Raw genomic sequence first — 15289 nt, 5'->3', positions numbered from 1 at the left:
GGCGTGTGTCTACATTATACACATCAAGTTTGAAGCAAATCGGGTAAAGCCTGTTTGATTTATGGACCAAGTTTTCGGACCCCGTTCCAGGGGGCGCTGTCGAGCCCCCCTGCCACGCCCGGGTACCAGCTTCAGCCCGGCCCTGATGGCCGCGGTTTCTGACCCGTGTGCAAAGTTTCAAGAGTTTTTGAGCATGTTAAGGGCCCCAAAAGTGCGCTAAGAATCTCAAAAGTATCCAAAAAGAATATTAAAGTTTGATGCGTTGTCACGGCAACAGCATCTAAGATATCAACAATCCTTTCACAGGTCTACATCTGGCTTGTGTCTACATTATACACATCAAGTTTGAAGCAAATAGGGTAAAGCGTGTTGGATATATGGACCAAATTGTCTGACCCGTTCAAGGGGGCGCTGTCGAGCCCCCCTGCCACGCCCGGGTACCAGCTTCAGCCTGGCCCTGATGGCCGCGGGTTTTGTCCCGTGTGCAAAGTTTCAAGAGTTTTCGAGCACGTTAAGAACCCCAAAAGTGCCCGAAAGCATAAAAAAGCATGAAAAAGCTTAAAAAAAGGAATATTAATGTTTGATGCATTGCCATGGCAACAGTATCTAAGATATCAATAATCCTTTCACAGGTCTACATCTGGCGTGTGTCTACATTATGCACATGAAGTTTGAAGCAAATCGGGTAAAAATAAGAGGGTGATTTAAAAGCATTTTGAAAGTGACACACTTCCTGCTGCCAGTTGGTGGCGCTATAACTTTGACTCACAATAGTCACATCCATGTGATCGGGCTCTTACAACGAACACACTGCTGAAGTTTCATCAAGATTAGTTAATGTATGCAGTAGTTATAACACACTTCCTGTTTCACGTTTCTCGCCATAATTTCGTTTACTCGCCACGGCCAAACCGTTCGAGATATCAAAAATCCCCTGGCAATTTTTCATCCTCAGTGTCTTGACTTCATGCTGACCGAGTTTCGTGCCGTGTGTTTGAATTCTCTAGGAGGAGTATTTCACATTCCATTGCATGTGTTTTCCAAACAACCCTTAATAGCCGACTTCCTGTTGGGCTGGGGTAAAAAGTAAGAGCATGAAGTATATATGAATCGATGAGATCTATATGTGTACTGAGTTTCATATTATTACATGCAAGCGTGTTTGATTTATGGACCAAGTGTTCAAACCCCGTTCCAGGGGGCGCTGTCGAGCCCCCCTGCCACGCCCGGGTACCAGCTTCAGCCCGGCCCTGATGGCCGCGGGTTCTGAGATGTGTGCAAAGTTTCAAGAGTTTTCGAGCACGTTAAGGCCCCCAAAAGTGCCCAAAAGGTAGTAAAATAATAATAATAAATATAGCTGCGAGCAGCGATTACGGGCCCAAGCCGGTGGCACCGCAACCCCGGTGCCTTTAGTTACCTAAAGGCACCGGAGTGGCGGTGCCGCCGGCTTTGGCCCTTCATCGCTGCTCGCAGCTATATTTATATATATATATATATATATATATATATATATATAAACAAGCCGGTGGCACCGCCACCCCGGTGCCTTTATATATATATATATATATATATATATATATATAAACAAGCCGGTGGCACCGCCACCCCGGTGCCTTTAGGGTTACTGTGCATGACGGGCAATATCGTAACTCCGCTTTGACCTTTGAGAAGATGCGTGCTGTAGAGCTTGCATTGGTGTGGGCTCTGCAAAAGTGTGCATTGAGGGCACATATCAACCACAAAGTATGCGTGAGCAACCTTCTGAAACCTAAAATGAAAAATGAGACACCCTACGGTCTCATGGACTTAATGGACACATGAAATAAGTACACAAGTTTGAAAGTTATATGAAGTGTGCCAAGACAGAATATTACTTGCCTGATCTGATTAGAAAAATAGTTGGTGTGTGTGTGTGTGTGTGTGTGTGTGTGTGTGGCGTGATTGAACAATGTAGACATAAAAACATACCCCGTCCTTTTGTTCATACAGGACATTATTCAAACTGCAAAGTGTTTACTTATATTTGTGTACAATCGCAATAAAACACAACATTGTGCTTTTGTCAAACTGTAAACTACAACTGTCACCCAACCGAAATCTCTTACACACACACACACACACACACACACACACACACACACACACACACACACACACACACACACACACACACACACATAGTTTAAAAGCAAAAAAAATCTTTTGGACATTCATCATATTGCATTTGTTTTCATTTATTGTCCTCGATCAGAGCCCTAATCTGTTTATTTTTTCAGTTACACATTCTACATTGATTAAAAAAGAAAAATCAAATGTGTTTTTATTTTATACATAAATAAATAATCTATCATTCAGATGAGAATAAAGTTAGTGTTAGTTCAAATTTTAAGGAAAACAAATATATGATCTGAAATATAGCACATTCATTTATAATTCATTCAGGTTCAATTACCAAACATACAAATCTCAATGTAATTTAAAGCAAACAATACATTTAAAATATATGGGTTGTATGCTATTTTTTTTATATAAAAAGATATATATCCAAAAAGACAAGGCCTAAACTTTAACAAGGGTTAAACAATCACTGTAACAGACACAATCATACACACACACACACACACACACAGACACACACACACACGTCAAATCACTTACATTTTAGATGCAATATTGACTTTTTTTCTGTTTCAGCAGCGAAAATAGTTAAACAAAGATCACAGCAGAACCATCGAGCATCTCACAGCAACGCGTTCTCATTACTGAATGATTCGTTGATTCGTACTGATATCGAATCGTTTGAACGAATGAATCAATGACCCGCTCATTAAGAAGGTCGCCTGGCGACACCTAGTGACGGTTTAGTGTTATTTGATTATACACTCAAAATATTCCACAACAAATCCTTTAAATTTAATGATATTCAGAACAGAACACGAATAAAAAAATAACTATAATAAAGCCAAAACGAAATAATTTAAAACAAAAGTAAAAGTAAGTGGTGTTAGGCTCACGTAAATCTCTCTTTAGAATCTAAATGTTGCAACATTTGCGATGTATTTGGATGCTAAACTATTCTTTATTACAGGCTTTGTACTTCACTCACGTTCCAATATCGACGGAAAAAATCATCCTCTTCACTTGTGCAAAAATGTGCTTGGAAAAATCACAGTGGAGCGGTGCTTACTGTGAATGATACAAATTGTACTACTGACTATTTCAACATAGCAGTGTAATTTGTATATGTTAGGTTGAATGTTTTATTATTGTGTGTGTGTGTGTGTGTGTGTGTGTGTGTTTGTGTGTGTGTGTGTGTGTGTGTGTCAGTGTGTGTGTGGGGGTCTGGGTGGCTCAGCGCGATTGAACAGTGAAACATACTCCGTCATTTTCTTCATACAGGACATCATTCAAACGTCAAAGTGTTTACTTATATTTGTGTACACTCGCAATAAAACACAACATTGTGTTTTTGTTAAATAAATTAAAGTAATACGTCCCCCGAAATGGCGCTAATTTTAAAATGAAACTAAAATGCTCACGGCTGCACGGGCATTCATAACTCTGCGCGCCCACGGTGAGGGACGAGCAGAACAGAGCGAACGTTGTTTAGTTCATTCCTACTTCCATAGGAATTAATTGAAAAAGCTCACTCTACTCTGCACCATTATTAATGAATTGTGCAGACGTCCTTATTTTACTTTCGCTTTTTACCTGATTTTGAACACAAGAGGGCAGTATAACACTATGTATGATTTGGAAAAAAAATTTTTTTGACTAAACAACCATTCTGGCTGTTTTTAAACTTAAACATTATTCTCTAATTGCTCTCACCATGCCCGTTTCTGAAACTCTGCACATGTCTACTGTCTAATAAATGTGATGTGTCTGTCGGGTTTCATGCAATTTCAAGTATGTTAAGAGTCTCAAAAGCATCAACAAAGAATAATAAAGTTTGATGCGTTGCCACGGCAACAGTATCTAAGATATCAATAATCCTTTCTCAGGTCTACATCTGCCGTGTGTCTACATTATACACATAAAGTTTGAAGCAAATTGGGTAAAAATAAGAGGGTGATTTCAAAGCCTTTAGGAAGTGACACACTTCCTGCTGCCAGTTGGTGGCGCTATAACTTTGACTCACAATAGTCACATCCATGTGATCGGACTCTTACAGCGAACACACTGCTGAAGTTTCATCAAGATCAGTTAATGTATGCAGAAGTTATAACACACTTCCTGTTTCCTTTATTCGCCATAAATTCGTTTCCTCGCCACGGCCAAACCGTTCGAGATATCAAAAATCCCCTGGCAACTTTTCATCCTCAATGTCTTGACTTCATGCTGACCGAGTTTCGTGGCGATTGGTTGAATTCTCTAGGAGGAGTATATCGAATTCCAGGGGCATACGCTTCCAAACAAACCATAATAGCCGACTTCCTGTTGGGCTGGGGTAAAAAGTAAAAGTACAAAGGATATATGAATCGATGAGATCTATATGTGTACCGAGTTTCATATTATTACATTCAAGCGTGTTTGATTTATGGACCAAGTTTTCGGACCCCATTCCAGGGGGCGCTGTCGAGCCCCCCTGCCACGCCCGGGTACCAGCTTCAGCCCGGCCCTGATGGCCGCGGGTTCTGACCCGTGTGCAAAGTTTCAAGAGTTTTTGAGCATGTTAAGGGCCCCAAAAGTGCGCTGAGAGTCTCAAAAGTATCCAAAAAGAATATTAAAGTTTGATGCGTTGTCACGGCAACAGCATCTAAGATATCAACAATCCTTTCACAGGTCTACATCTGGCGTGTGTCTACATTATACACATCAAGTTTGAAGCAAATCGGGTAAAGCCTGTTTGATTTATGGACCAAGTTTTCGGACCCCGTTCCAGGGGGCGCTGTCGAGCCCCCCTGCCACGCCCGGGTACCAGCTTCAGCCCGGCCCTGATGGCCGCGGTTTCTGACCCGTGTGCAAAGTTTCAAGAGTTTTTGAGCATGTTAAGGGCCCCAAAAGTGCGCTAAGAATCTCAAAAGTATCCAAAAAGAATATTAAAGTTTGATGCGTTGTCACGGCAACAGCATCTAAGATATCAACAATCCTTTCACAGGTCTACATCTGGCTTGTGTCTACATTATACACATCAAGTTTGAAGCAAATAGGGTAAAGCGTGTTGGATATATGGACCAAATTGTCTGACCCGTTCAAGGGGGCGCTGTCGAGCCCCCCTGCCACGCCCGGGTACCAGCTTCAGCCTGGCCCTGATGGCCGCGGGTTTTGTCCCGTGTGCAAAGTTTCAAGAGTTTTCGAGCACGTTAAGAACCCCAAAAGTGCCCGAAAGCATAAAAAAGCATGAAAAAGCTTAAAAAAAGGAATATTAATGTTTGATGCATTGCCATGGCAACAGTATCTAAGATATCAATAATCCTTTCACAGGTCTACATCTGGCGTGTGTCTACATTATGCACATGAAGTTTGAAGCAAATCGGGTAAAAATAAGAGGGTGATTTAAAAGCATTTTGAAAGTGACACACTTCCTGCTGCCAGTTGGTGGCGCTATAACTTTGACTCACAATAGTCACATCCATGTGATCGGGCTCTTACAACGAACACACTGCTGAAGTTTCATCAAGATTAGTTAATGTATGCAGTAGTTATAACACACTTCCTGTTTCACGTTTCTCGCCATAATTTCGTTTACTCGCCACGGCCAAACCGTTCGAGATATCAAAAATCCCCTGGCAATTTTTCATCCTCAGTGTCTTGACTTCATGCTGACCGAGTTTCGTGCCGTGTGTTTGAATTCTCTAGGAGGAGTATTTCACATTCCATTGCATGTGTTTTCCAAACAACCCTTAATAGCCGACTTCCTGTTGGGCTGGGGTAAAAAGTAAGAGCATGAAGTATATATGAATCGATGAGATCTATATGTGTACTGAGTTTCATATTATTACATGCAAGCGTGTTTGATTTATGGACCAAGTGTTCAAACCCCGTTCCAGGGGGCGCTGTCGAGCCCCCCTGCCACGCCCGGGTACCAGCTTCAGCCCGGCCCTGATGGCCGCGGGTTCTGAGATGTGTGCAAAGTTTCAAGAGTTTTCGAGCACGTTAAGGCCCCCAAAAGTGCCCAAAAGGTAGTAAAATAATAATAAATATAGCTGCGAGCAGCGATTACGGGCCCAAGCCGGTGGCACCGCAACCCCGGTGCCTTTAGTTACCTAAAGGCACCGGGGTGGCGGTACCACCGGCTTTGGCCCTTCATCGCTGCTCGCAGCTATATTTATATATATATATATATATATATATATATATATATATATATATATATATATATATATATATAAAGCCGGTGGCACCGCCACCCTGGTGCCTTTAGGGTTATTGTGCACGACGTGCAAAAACGTAACCCTGCTTTGACTGTCGAAAAGAAGTGTGCTGTAGAGCTTGTATCAGTGTGGGCTCTGCAAAAGTGTGCATTGAGGGCACATATCAACCACAAAGTATGCGAGAGCAACCTTCTGAAAGGTCAGGTCTACATCCAGGTCTACATCTGCCGTGTGTTTACATCATAGTAGTGAAGTTTGAAGCAATCAGGTGATTTCAAAGCTTTTTGAAAGTGACAGACTTCCTGCTGCCAGTTGGTGGCGCTATAACCGGGGTGGCGGTGCCGCCGGCTTTGGCCCTTTCATCGCTGCTCGCAGCTATATTTATATATATACACACACAAACACACACACACACACACACACATATATATATATATATATATATATATATATACATAAATATATATATATTGTTTTTTTAAGAGACAAGACAGAATATTACTTGCCTGATCTGATTAGAAAAATAGTGTTTGTGTGTGTGTGTGTGTGTGTGTGTGTGTGTGTGTGTGTGTGTGTGTGTGTGTGTGTGTGTGTGTGTGTGTTTGTGTGTGTGTGTGTGTGTGTGGCGTAATTGAACAATGTAGACATAAAAACATACTCCGTCCTTTTGTTCATACAGGACATTATTCAAACTGCAAAGTGTTTACTTATATTTGTGTACACTTGCAATAAAACACAACATTGTGCTTTTGTCAAGCTATAAACTCTTGTCAAACTGTAAACTACAACTGTCACCCAACCAAAATCTCTTACACACACACACACACACACAGTTTAAAAGCAAAAAATATCAAACAATCCTATTTAAAAACAGTCTGTGGGAGCCATCTTTTGGACATTCATCATATCGCATTGGTTTTCATTTCTTGTCATCAAACAGAGCCCTAATCTGTTTATTTTTTCAGTTACACATTCTACATTGATTAAAAAAGAAAAATCAAATGTGTTTTTATTTTATACAGAAATAAATAATCTATCATTCAGATGAGAATAAAGTTAGTGTTAGTTCAAATTTTAAGGAAAACAAATATATGATCTGAAATATAGCACATTCATTTAAAATTCATTCAGGTTCAATTACCAAACATACAATCTTAATGTAATTTAAAGCAAACAATACATTTAAAATATATGGGTTGTATGACTATTTTTTAATATAAAAAGATATATATCCAAAAAGACAAGGCCTAAAGTTTAACAAGGGTTAAACTCTTATCACTGTAACAGACACAATCACACACACAATCACACACACACACACACACACACACAAGTCAAATCACTTACATTTTAGATGCAATATTGACTTTTTTTTCTGTTTCAGCAGCGAAAATAGTTAAACAAAGATCACAGCAGAACCATCGAGCATCTCACAGCAACGTGTTTTCTCATTACTGAATGATTCAGCATTTTGAACGAATCGGTTGACTCAAAGATTCAATGACCAATCAATCCATAAACATCTGTCTCATTCATGAATGACTCAGTCGTTCAAACGAATGAATCAATGACTCGCTCATTAAGACGGTCGCCTGGCGACACCTAATGACGGTTTAGTGTTATGTTTAAAAGTATCATTCTTTCCAACGATTGTTAATTAACTCATATTTGAAACATAAGCTATATTTATATATATACATACATATACACACACATACACAAAAATAAAATAAAAACACATTTGAAACGTGTTTGCTTACTAAATTGTGAGCTGAACGAAAGTTGCAGCAAATATCAGCAACAGGAGTCAAATTTCATTAATCACGAGAGTGAAGAGCTGACTGAAAAGATGATGACGGAATAGGCTATTTTATGTAAAAACGCCTATTTAAGCGAATCTGTCATTGTACTCTTTTATTGTTGTGTTTTCCGTGAAAAATAATAGACGAACTCACAATTCAAGCAATCGGCCCCCGAAATTGCACTAATTTTAGTGACACTAAAAAGTATGCGGCTGCACTGGCATTCATAACGGTGCGCGTCCATGGCGACGAGCGAGCAGAACAGAGCGAACGTTTAGTTAATTTCTACTTCCATAGGAATTCATTCGAGCGCCACCATTTCAATGTCCGTGCGGACGTCCATATTATACTTTCGCTTTCAAGTTAGTGTTTTTAAACCCCCCCAGCGGGAGGTTTACACAATTGGTTTACACAATCACACGTTGATTAACCGGTGGGAAAATATTCCCATAGTAACATCCCTAATATATAAATATATATAAATTCAATAGGCCTACCTGATTTTGAACACAAGAGGGCAGTATAGCACTATATATGATTTGGATTATTATTATTTTTGACTAAACAACCATTCTGGCTGTTTTTAAACTTAAAAATAATTCTTAAATAGAAAAAAAGGAATAAAATGGGTTTAGTTCTAATATTTATATAATTTTATATAAAAATAAATGGTGTATAATTACATTTTAGAAAGATATGAGACATGCCCTGATTCTTTTTTTGACATTACTTGAATCCCTCAACCATAGCAAAACCGTTTGAGATATTCAATATCTGTTCACAATTTAGCATCTTCAATGTATTTTCATCATGTTGAAAAAGTTTGGCATGAATAAAATAAACTACTTAGGAGGAGTAGCTAAAAACTCAGAATCTGAAATCCACATTCAAACCAAAATATCTGACTTCCTGTTGGTCGTAGCTAATTACGGTAAATTAGAAAGTTGTCCGGCTCGAAGAGTACAATATACATATCGAGTTTCGTTACTGTAGATAAAACTAACCCCCCCACTTTTGTCAAAAGCATTTAGAAAGTGACACACTTCCTGCTGCCAGTTGGTGGCGCTATAACTTTGACTCACAATAGTCACATCCATGTGATCGGCCTCTTACCACGAACACACTGCTGAAGTTTCATCAAGATCAGTTAATGTATGCAGAAGTTATAACACTTCGTGTTTCTCTTTTCTCGCCATAAATTCGTTTCCTCGCCACGGCCAAACCGTTCGAGATATCAAAAATCCGTCCGCAATTTAGCATCTTCAATGTGTTGACCTCAAGCTGACCGAGTTTGGCGGTAAACGGATGCAATCTCTAGGAGAAGTACTTCAAATTCCTGAGCAAGCGTTCTCCAAACAACCCATAATAGCCGACTTTCTGTTGGGCTGGCGTAAAACTTGACCGAGGGTAAGTTGTTCGGCCCGATGAGATCTATATGTGTATTGAGTTTCATATTAATTCATGCAGGCGTGTTTGATCTATGGACCAAGTTTTGGGGACCCCGTTCAAGGGGGCGCTGTTGAGCCCCCCTGCCACGCCCGGGTACCAGCTCCAGCCCGGCCCTGATGGCTGTGGGCGCTGACCTGTGTGCAAAGTTTCAAGAGTTTTCAAGCACGTTAAGGGCCCCAAAAGCCCCTGAAACCTTGAACACCATTAAAATAATAGTCAAATTCCCCAAACCCCCCACACACAGAGAGGGAGGGAGAAAATTCTCCTGAAAATCACATTCAAACCAAAATATCTGACTTTGTGTTGTTCGGAGCTAATGACTGTCAATTAGAAAGTTGTCCGGCTCGAGGAGACGAATATACATACCGATTTTTGTTACTGTAGGTAAAACTAATACCCCATTTTTGACTAAAGGTGGCGCTACTGAGCCCCTCACCACGCCCGTTTCTGAAACTTTGCACGTGTCTACTAGCTAATAAATGTGATCTGTCTGTCGAGTTTCATGCAATTTTAAGCAATTTCAGGCATGCTAAGAGTCTCAAAAGCATCCAAAAAGAATATTAAAGTTTGATGCGTTGCCATGGCAACAGTATCTAAGACATCAATAATCCTTTCACAGGTCTACATCTGGCGAGTGTCTACATTATACACATAAAGTTTGAAGCAAATCGGGTAAAAATAAGAGGGTGATTTCAAAGCATTTTGAAAGTGACACACTTCCTGCTGCCAGTTGGTGGCGCTATAACTTTGACTCACAATAGTCACATCCATGTGATCGGTCTCTTACAGCGAACAGACTGCTGAAGTTTAATCGAGATCAGTCAATGTATGCAGAAGTTATAACACACTTCCTGTTTCTTGTTTCTCGCCATAAATTCGTTTCCTCGCCACGGCCAAAGCGTTCGAGATATCAAAAATCCCCTGGCAATTTTTCATCCTCAGTGTCTTGACTTCATGCTGACCGAGTTTCGTGCCGTGTGTTTGAATTCTCTAGGAGGAGTATTTCGAATTCCTGAGCATGGGTTTTCCAAACAACCCTAAATAGCAGACATCCTGTCGGGCTGGGGTAAAAAATCAGAGCATGAAGTATATATGAACCGATGAGATCTATAAGTGTACCGAGTTTCATATTATTCCATGCAAGCGTGTTTGATTTATGGACCAAGTTTTCGGAGCCCGTTCCAGGGGGCGCTGTCGAGCCCCCCTGCCACGCCCGGGTACCAGCTTCAGCCCGGCTCTGATGGCCGCGGGTTCTGACCAGTGTGCAAAGTTTCAAGAGTTTTCGTGCACGTTAAGAGCCCCAAAAGTGCCCGAATAGTCGATAAAATAATAATAATAATAATAATAATCCTAAGGAAAACAATAGGGCCTTCGCCTTTTCAAGGCTTGGGCCCTAATAATAAATAATAATCCTTAGGAAAACAATAGGGGCCTTCGCCTTTTCAAGGCTTGGGCCCTAATAAATAATAATCCTTAGGAAAACAATAGGGGCCTTCGCCTTTTCAAGGCTTGGGCCCTAATAATCCTAAGGAAAACAATAGGGCCTTCGCCTTTTCAAGGCTTGGGCCCTAATAATAAATAATAATCCTTAGGAAAACAATAGGGCCTTCGCCTTTTCAAGGCTTGGGCCCTAATTATAAGAGATTAAGGGCCATATTTTAATCGTCTAAGCGCATGGTCTAAAGCGCACGGCGCAAGTGCAGTTAGGGCGTGTCCGAATCCCCTTTTGCTAGTTTAACGACGGGAAAAGTGGTCTGCGCACCTGGCGCATGGGCTAAAAGGGTTGTCCCTATTCTCCTAATGAGTAATGGGTGTGTTTTGGGCGTAACGTGCAATCAACCAATCTCATTTCCCATTCCCTTTAAAAGCCAGTTGTGCTCGCGCCATGGCGGATTCACTATTTACATGGCGTAATTTGCAAGCGGAGAGACTGAACACTTCTCCAGAGAGCAAACGGATCTGCTCGTGCGCGAGGTTAAAGCGCGCAAGCAGACCATTTACGGGACAAGCCGGATTCCACCATATCTTTATGTACACAATAATAATCTTTTGCATTGTAGTCCTTTTTATTTTTAATATTTGCATAATAGGACCCCTAAATGAGCTATTGGTATACACTAATGGCTCAGATATTGTGTATCAGAGGTGTGTGAACTTTTCTGCATTGTATTAATGGCTGATGGTAAGTCTTAATCTCTGGTTTGTCGACAGGTTTGATAGCAGAGCAGTTTTTGGAGTCCACAGCAACCCAGCTGTCGTATCACGGCCTGTGTGAGCTCAACACCACTGCCAAGGAGGGCGAGCTGTCTGTGTTTTTCAGGAACAACCACTTCAGCACTATGATAAAACACAAGGTGTTTACCAGCCTTCCCGCACCAACACTCTTCATGGCCGCTAAGCTGATTATAACAACACCAGTGTCGTCAAGCCGCTTTAAACCCACCACCAAAAAAAAAAAGGAAAAGATTTGAGGGCAGATTTATATAGCAAAAATAGCACAGAAGTATTTATTTATTCATGTTTTTTACCCCGTGTAAAAAACATACATCAACTGGAATGCATTTTGCTCAAATTTTGAGCAGAAAGAGGCTCTATAATGCAGATATTTTGCTTTGTAGACTTTGTAGACAAAAAAAAACAGTTCAGATCACAATTAATGGGCCCTTTTCACATTTCTGGTGTTCATAGAAGTGGAAGTCGTCATAGTTGGGTAAACTTCTATAGTGGTGAACTGAAACTACAACAAATATATTTTTTGTGTTCCTGTTTGTTCCAATATCTAAAGAAAGAAAAAAAATCCGTTCCAAAACAGGAAATAATATTCAGAGATTGATTACAGCAGTCAGAAGAGAGAACAATGTCAAATTTGCTGTCTCTCCCTTAGCCATTGTATTAGAAACACCCACACAAAAAATATTTTGCTAGATTTATGATGTTAATAACTGTGGAAATGTCATAGTTCATCATTTTTGCAGTAAATAGAGACATTCAGTGCCTTTTTTTAAAAATATAAATAAAATTAAATACAAGCTGAAAAAGCAACACATTTCAAGTTGGATGATAATGATGGTACTTGAACCTTATGGAAATGCATTTAAAATTTGATTGGCTTTGTTTCAGCTATTGGCTGAGCTTTAATCGTTATGTTCAATGTGTGAATCTGCAGGGTCACCTTTACCTGCTGGTCACAGATCAGGGTTTCCTGCAGGAGGAGAGCGTGGTGTGGGAGAGTCTCCATAATGTGGAGGGGGATGGGAATTTCTGTGACTCAGACTTCAGATTGTGTCACCCATCCCAGAAGCCCACAGCAGCCAGCCAGCCCTCCGTGCAACAGCAGCAAATGCAGATCGACCAGGTGGTAAAGGATTTTTCTTTTCTTTTTGGTACAATGTAAGTTTAATAGTAACCAATAATATCATAGCCTAAAATTTTGCACCTCCTCACAGTCCAGTCAAATTCCGAGTTCAGCCTTAGATTATTTCCCACTGATTATTCTGTTGAACTCAGAAATATGTCATTTTAAGGAAGTTAAATGCATCGAGAAAGCCTTTCGTGTTGGCGTCTACAGAAAGATTGGTTTGCAAGTGATTGAATGTGTTTTCCAGGACTATCTGGTGGCGATGTCCCTGCAGCAGGAGCAGGGTGAAGCTCCGGGACCCTTGAGTGATCTTGAGCTGGCCAGACAACTGCAGCAGGAGGAGTATCAGCAGCCACAAACACAACAGCAGCCACCCACAGCAGGACAGGTACTGCTTTCCCTGAGGAGGAAACCTGCGCATGAAACTTTAGGGATCGTTTCTTTGAGAGGAAATGGGCCTTATTCATGAAACACTAGCAGATGAATCGTCATTTACAAACCATTGTGTAAATTATTGCATTCAATTTACATAAGAATAGATTAATTCATGATTTAGACAAATTTGTTCTACTTGTGTTATATGAATATCAGATTGTTTTCAAACCCCAGAGAAATACACGACCTTTTAAAAATGTGGGGTCTGTAAGATTTTTTTGTTTTTGTTTGTAAAATAAATCTATTTTCCTCACCTAGGCCGGATTTATTTGATTAAAAAAATACAGTAAAACAGCAATATTATGAAATATTATTACAAATTAAAATACCTGTTGTCTTTTTGAATATGTTTTAAACTGTAATTTATTCCTGTGATGCAAAGCTGAATTTTCAGCATTATCACTCCAGTCTTCAGTGTCACATGATCCTTCAGAAATCATTCTAATATGCTGATTTGCTGCTCAAGAAACATGTCATATTACTATCAATGTTGAAACGGTTTTGCTGCCTAATATTTTTGCGGAAACATCATACTTTTTTTCCCTTGGATGTTTTGATGAATAGAAAGTTCAGAAACAGCATTTATTTGTTACAATTTGTTACAACAGCATTTATAAAATTTATTTTTTGAACTTTCTATTCATCAAAGAATCCTAAAAAATACTTTTACTCAGCAAGGATAAATTAAATTGATCAAAAGCTGCAGTAAAGACATTTATTATGTTACAAAATATGTCACTTTTGATATCAATTTAATACATCCTTGCTGAGTAAAAATATTTATTCTTTCCAAAAAAATATTTTTTAGGAAAAATCTCATTGACCCCAAAAAAGAAAATTCATTCCCTCTTGTCATTCCAAACTTGTATGAGTTCTGATATTTTAAAGAATTTTCTATGAATTGTCATTATGTGAAAATGAACAACAACAAAACATCCCTTTTGGATGAACCCTTCCTTTTAAAAGCCTAAAACCAACAAAGTTGTTAAATGCCCTTCATAAACATCTCCCAGCTCAGTTAATGGTTTCCTCAATAGTGTCAACTCAAGTCATCTTCATTTATATAGCACTTTTCACAATACAGATTGTTTCAAAGCAGAAATAATGCCACAAAGATTGTTTTGGTTGTACAGCAGATCTAGAAGAAAGTCATTGTCTAGCTTAAGTACGTTTTTGATTGATTCATTTCCATTGTAAAAATCATTAGTTATTAATTTAGTGGCTGTTCATTTACACGACTACAGTGTTTTTGGTGTTAGTAGTGCAGTAACAAAACTCAAGAGTCACTGAAACTGACCTCTAGAGTAATTGTGTCCTTTTTTTCATATGCCCACAGATGAGAGGTCAAGCCGCATCGCAGCAGGGAGGACAGAGGCGCCGGGAAAAGAAGGAAGACTCCGATTGTTGTATTCTTTAAGTCCGAGTCCACTCACCACCATAACCAGACTCTCTAAAGCCACTTGAGCTTCAGTTAACATGTTCTTCTTTACCACTACTGAAACAAGGGACTTCACTCTTATCTGACCTGTCGTCCCGACGCCAAGCCTGCCTTTACAGTACAGTTGTCCCCCTTGTTTTTGCCTTTCCTTTATCCTCATGGTTGGAACTGTTGCTCATCATTGTCTACAGGACCAAATAAAGGTAGCATCTGTTTCTAAGCACTAATGAGTATCTGTTTGAGTGCTAGTATGGAGCTCCTAACTATGCCCATGAAGACTGTATTGGTAAATAATCAGGTATTGTTATAATAATTTAATATTACGCTGAAATGCTACTGTCTCAAGTTGATCTGTACATAGTTTCATCCAAAGTGATGTACAGTACATTAAGTACACCGTACTCTGTGCTTTGATTCGCTCAGCACACCGTGGAGCCCCAAGTATTCTGTAAGCTCAGCTAATAAAAGCCACTTCTGTGTTGACAGGAAA

The 15289-nt window shown here is 39.8% G+C and overlaps 1 protein-coding gene across 2 annotated transcripts in view; it reads left to right on the top strand.

The window, feature by feature from the left end:
- The window catches only part of mindy1 (MINDY lysine 48 deubiquitinase 1), a 44710-nt gene extending 29421 nt beyond the window's left edge, over nt 1–15289 (top strand). The window contains exons 6-9 of one of the 2 annotated variants that reach the window (XM_056268348.1): nt 11780–11922; nt 12735–12923; nt 13174–13314; nt 14698–15289. In XM_056268348.1, the coding sequence (XP_056124323.1) occupies nt 11780–11922; nt 12735–12923; nt 13174–13314; nt 14698–14778 (554 nt within the window). In that variant the 3' untranslated portion in view covers nt 14779–15289. Of the gene's footprint in view, nt 1–11779; nt 11923–12734; nt 12927–13173; nt 13315–14697 lie in introns of both variants that reach the window. The other variant, XM_056268347.1, reaches the window with a different exon arrangement.

The sequence above is a fragment of the Rhinichthys klamathensis genome, unplaced genomic scaffold, assembly GCF_029890125.1.
Source record: "Rhinichthys klamathensis goyatoka isolate OS25496 unplaced genomic scaffold, OSU_Roscu_1.1 h1tg000271l_1, whole genome shotgun sequence".
Lineage (NCBI taxonomy): Eukaryota > Metazoa > Chordata > Actinopteri > Cypriniformes > Leuciscidae > Rhinichthys > Rhinichthys klamathensis.
This window is presented reverse-complemented; position numbering and strand designations above follow the sequence as displayed.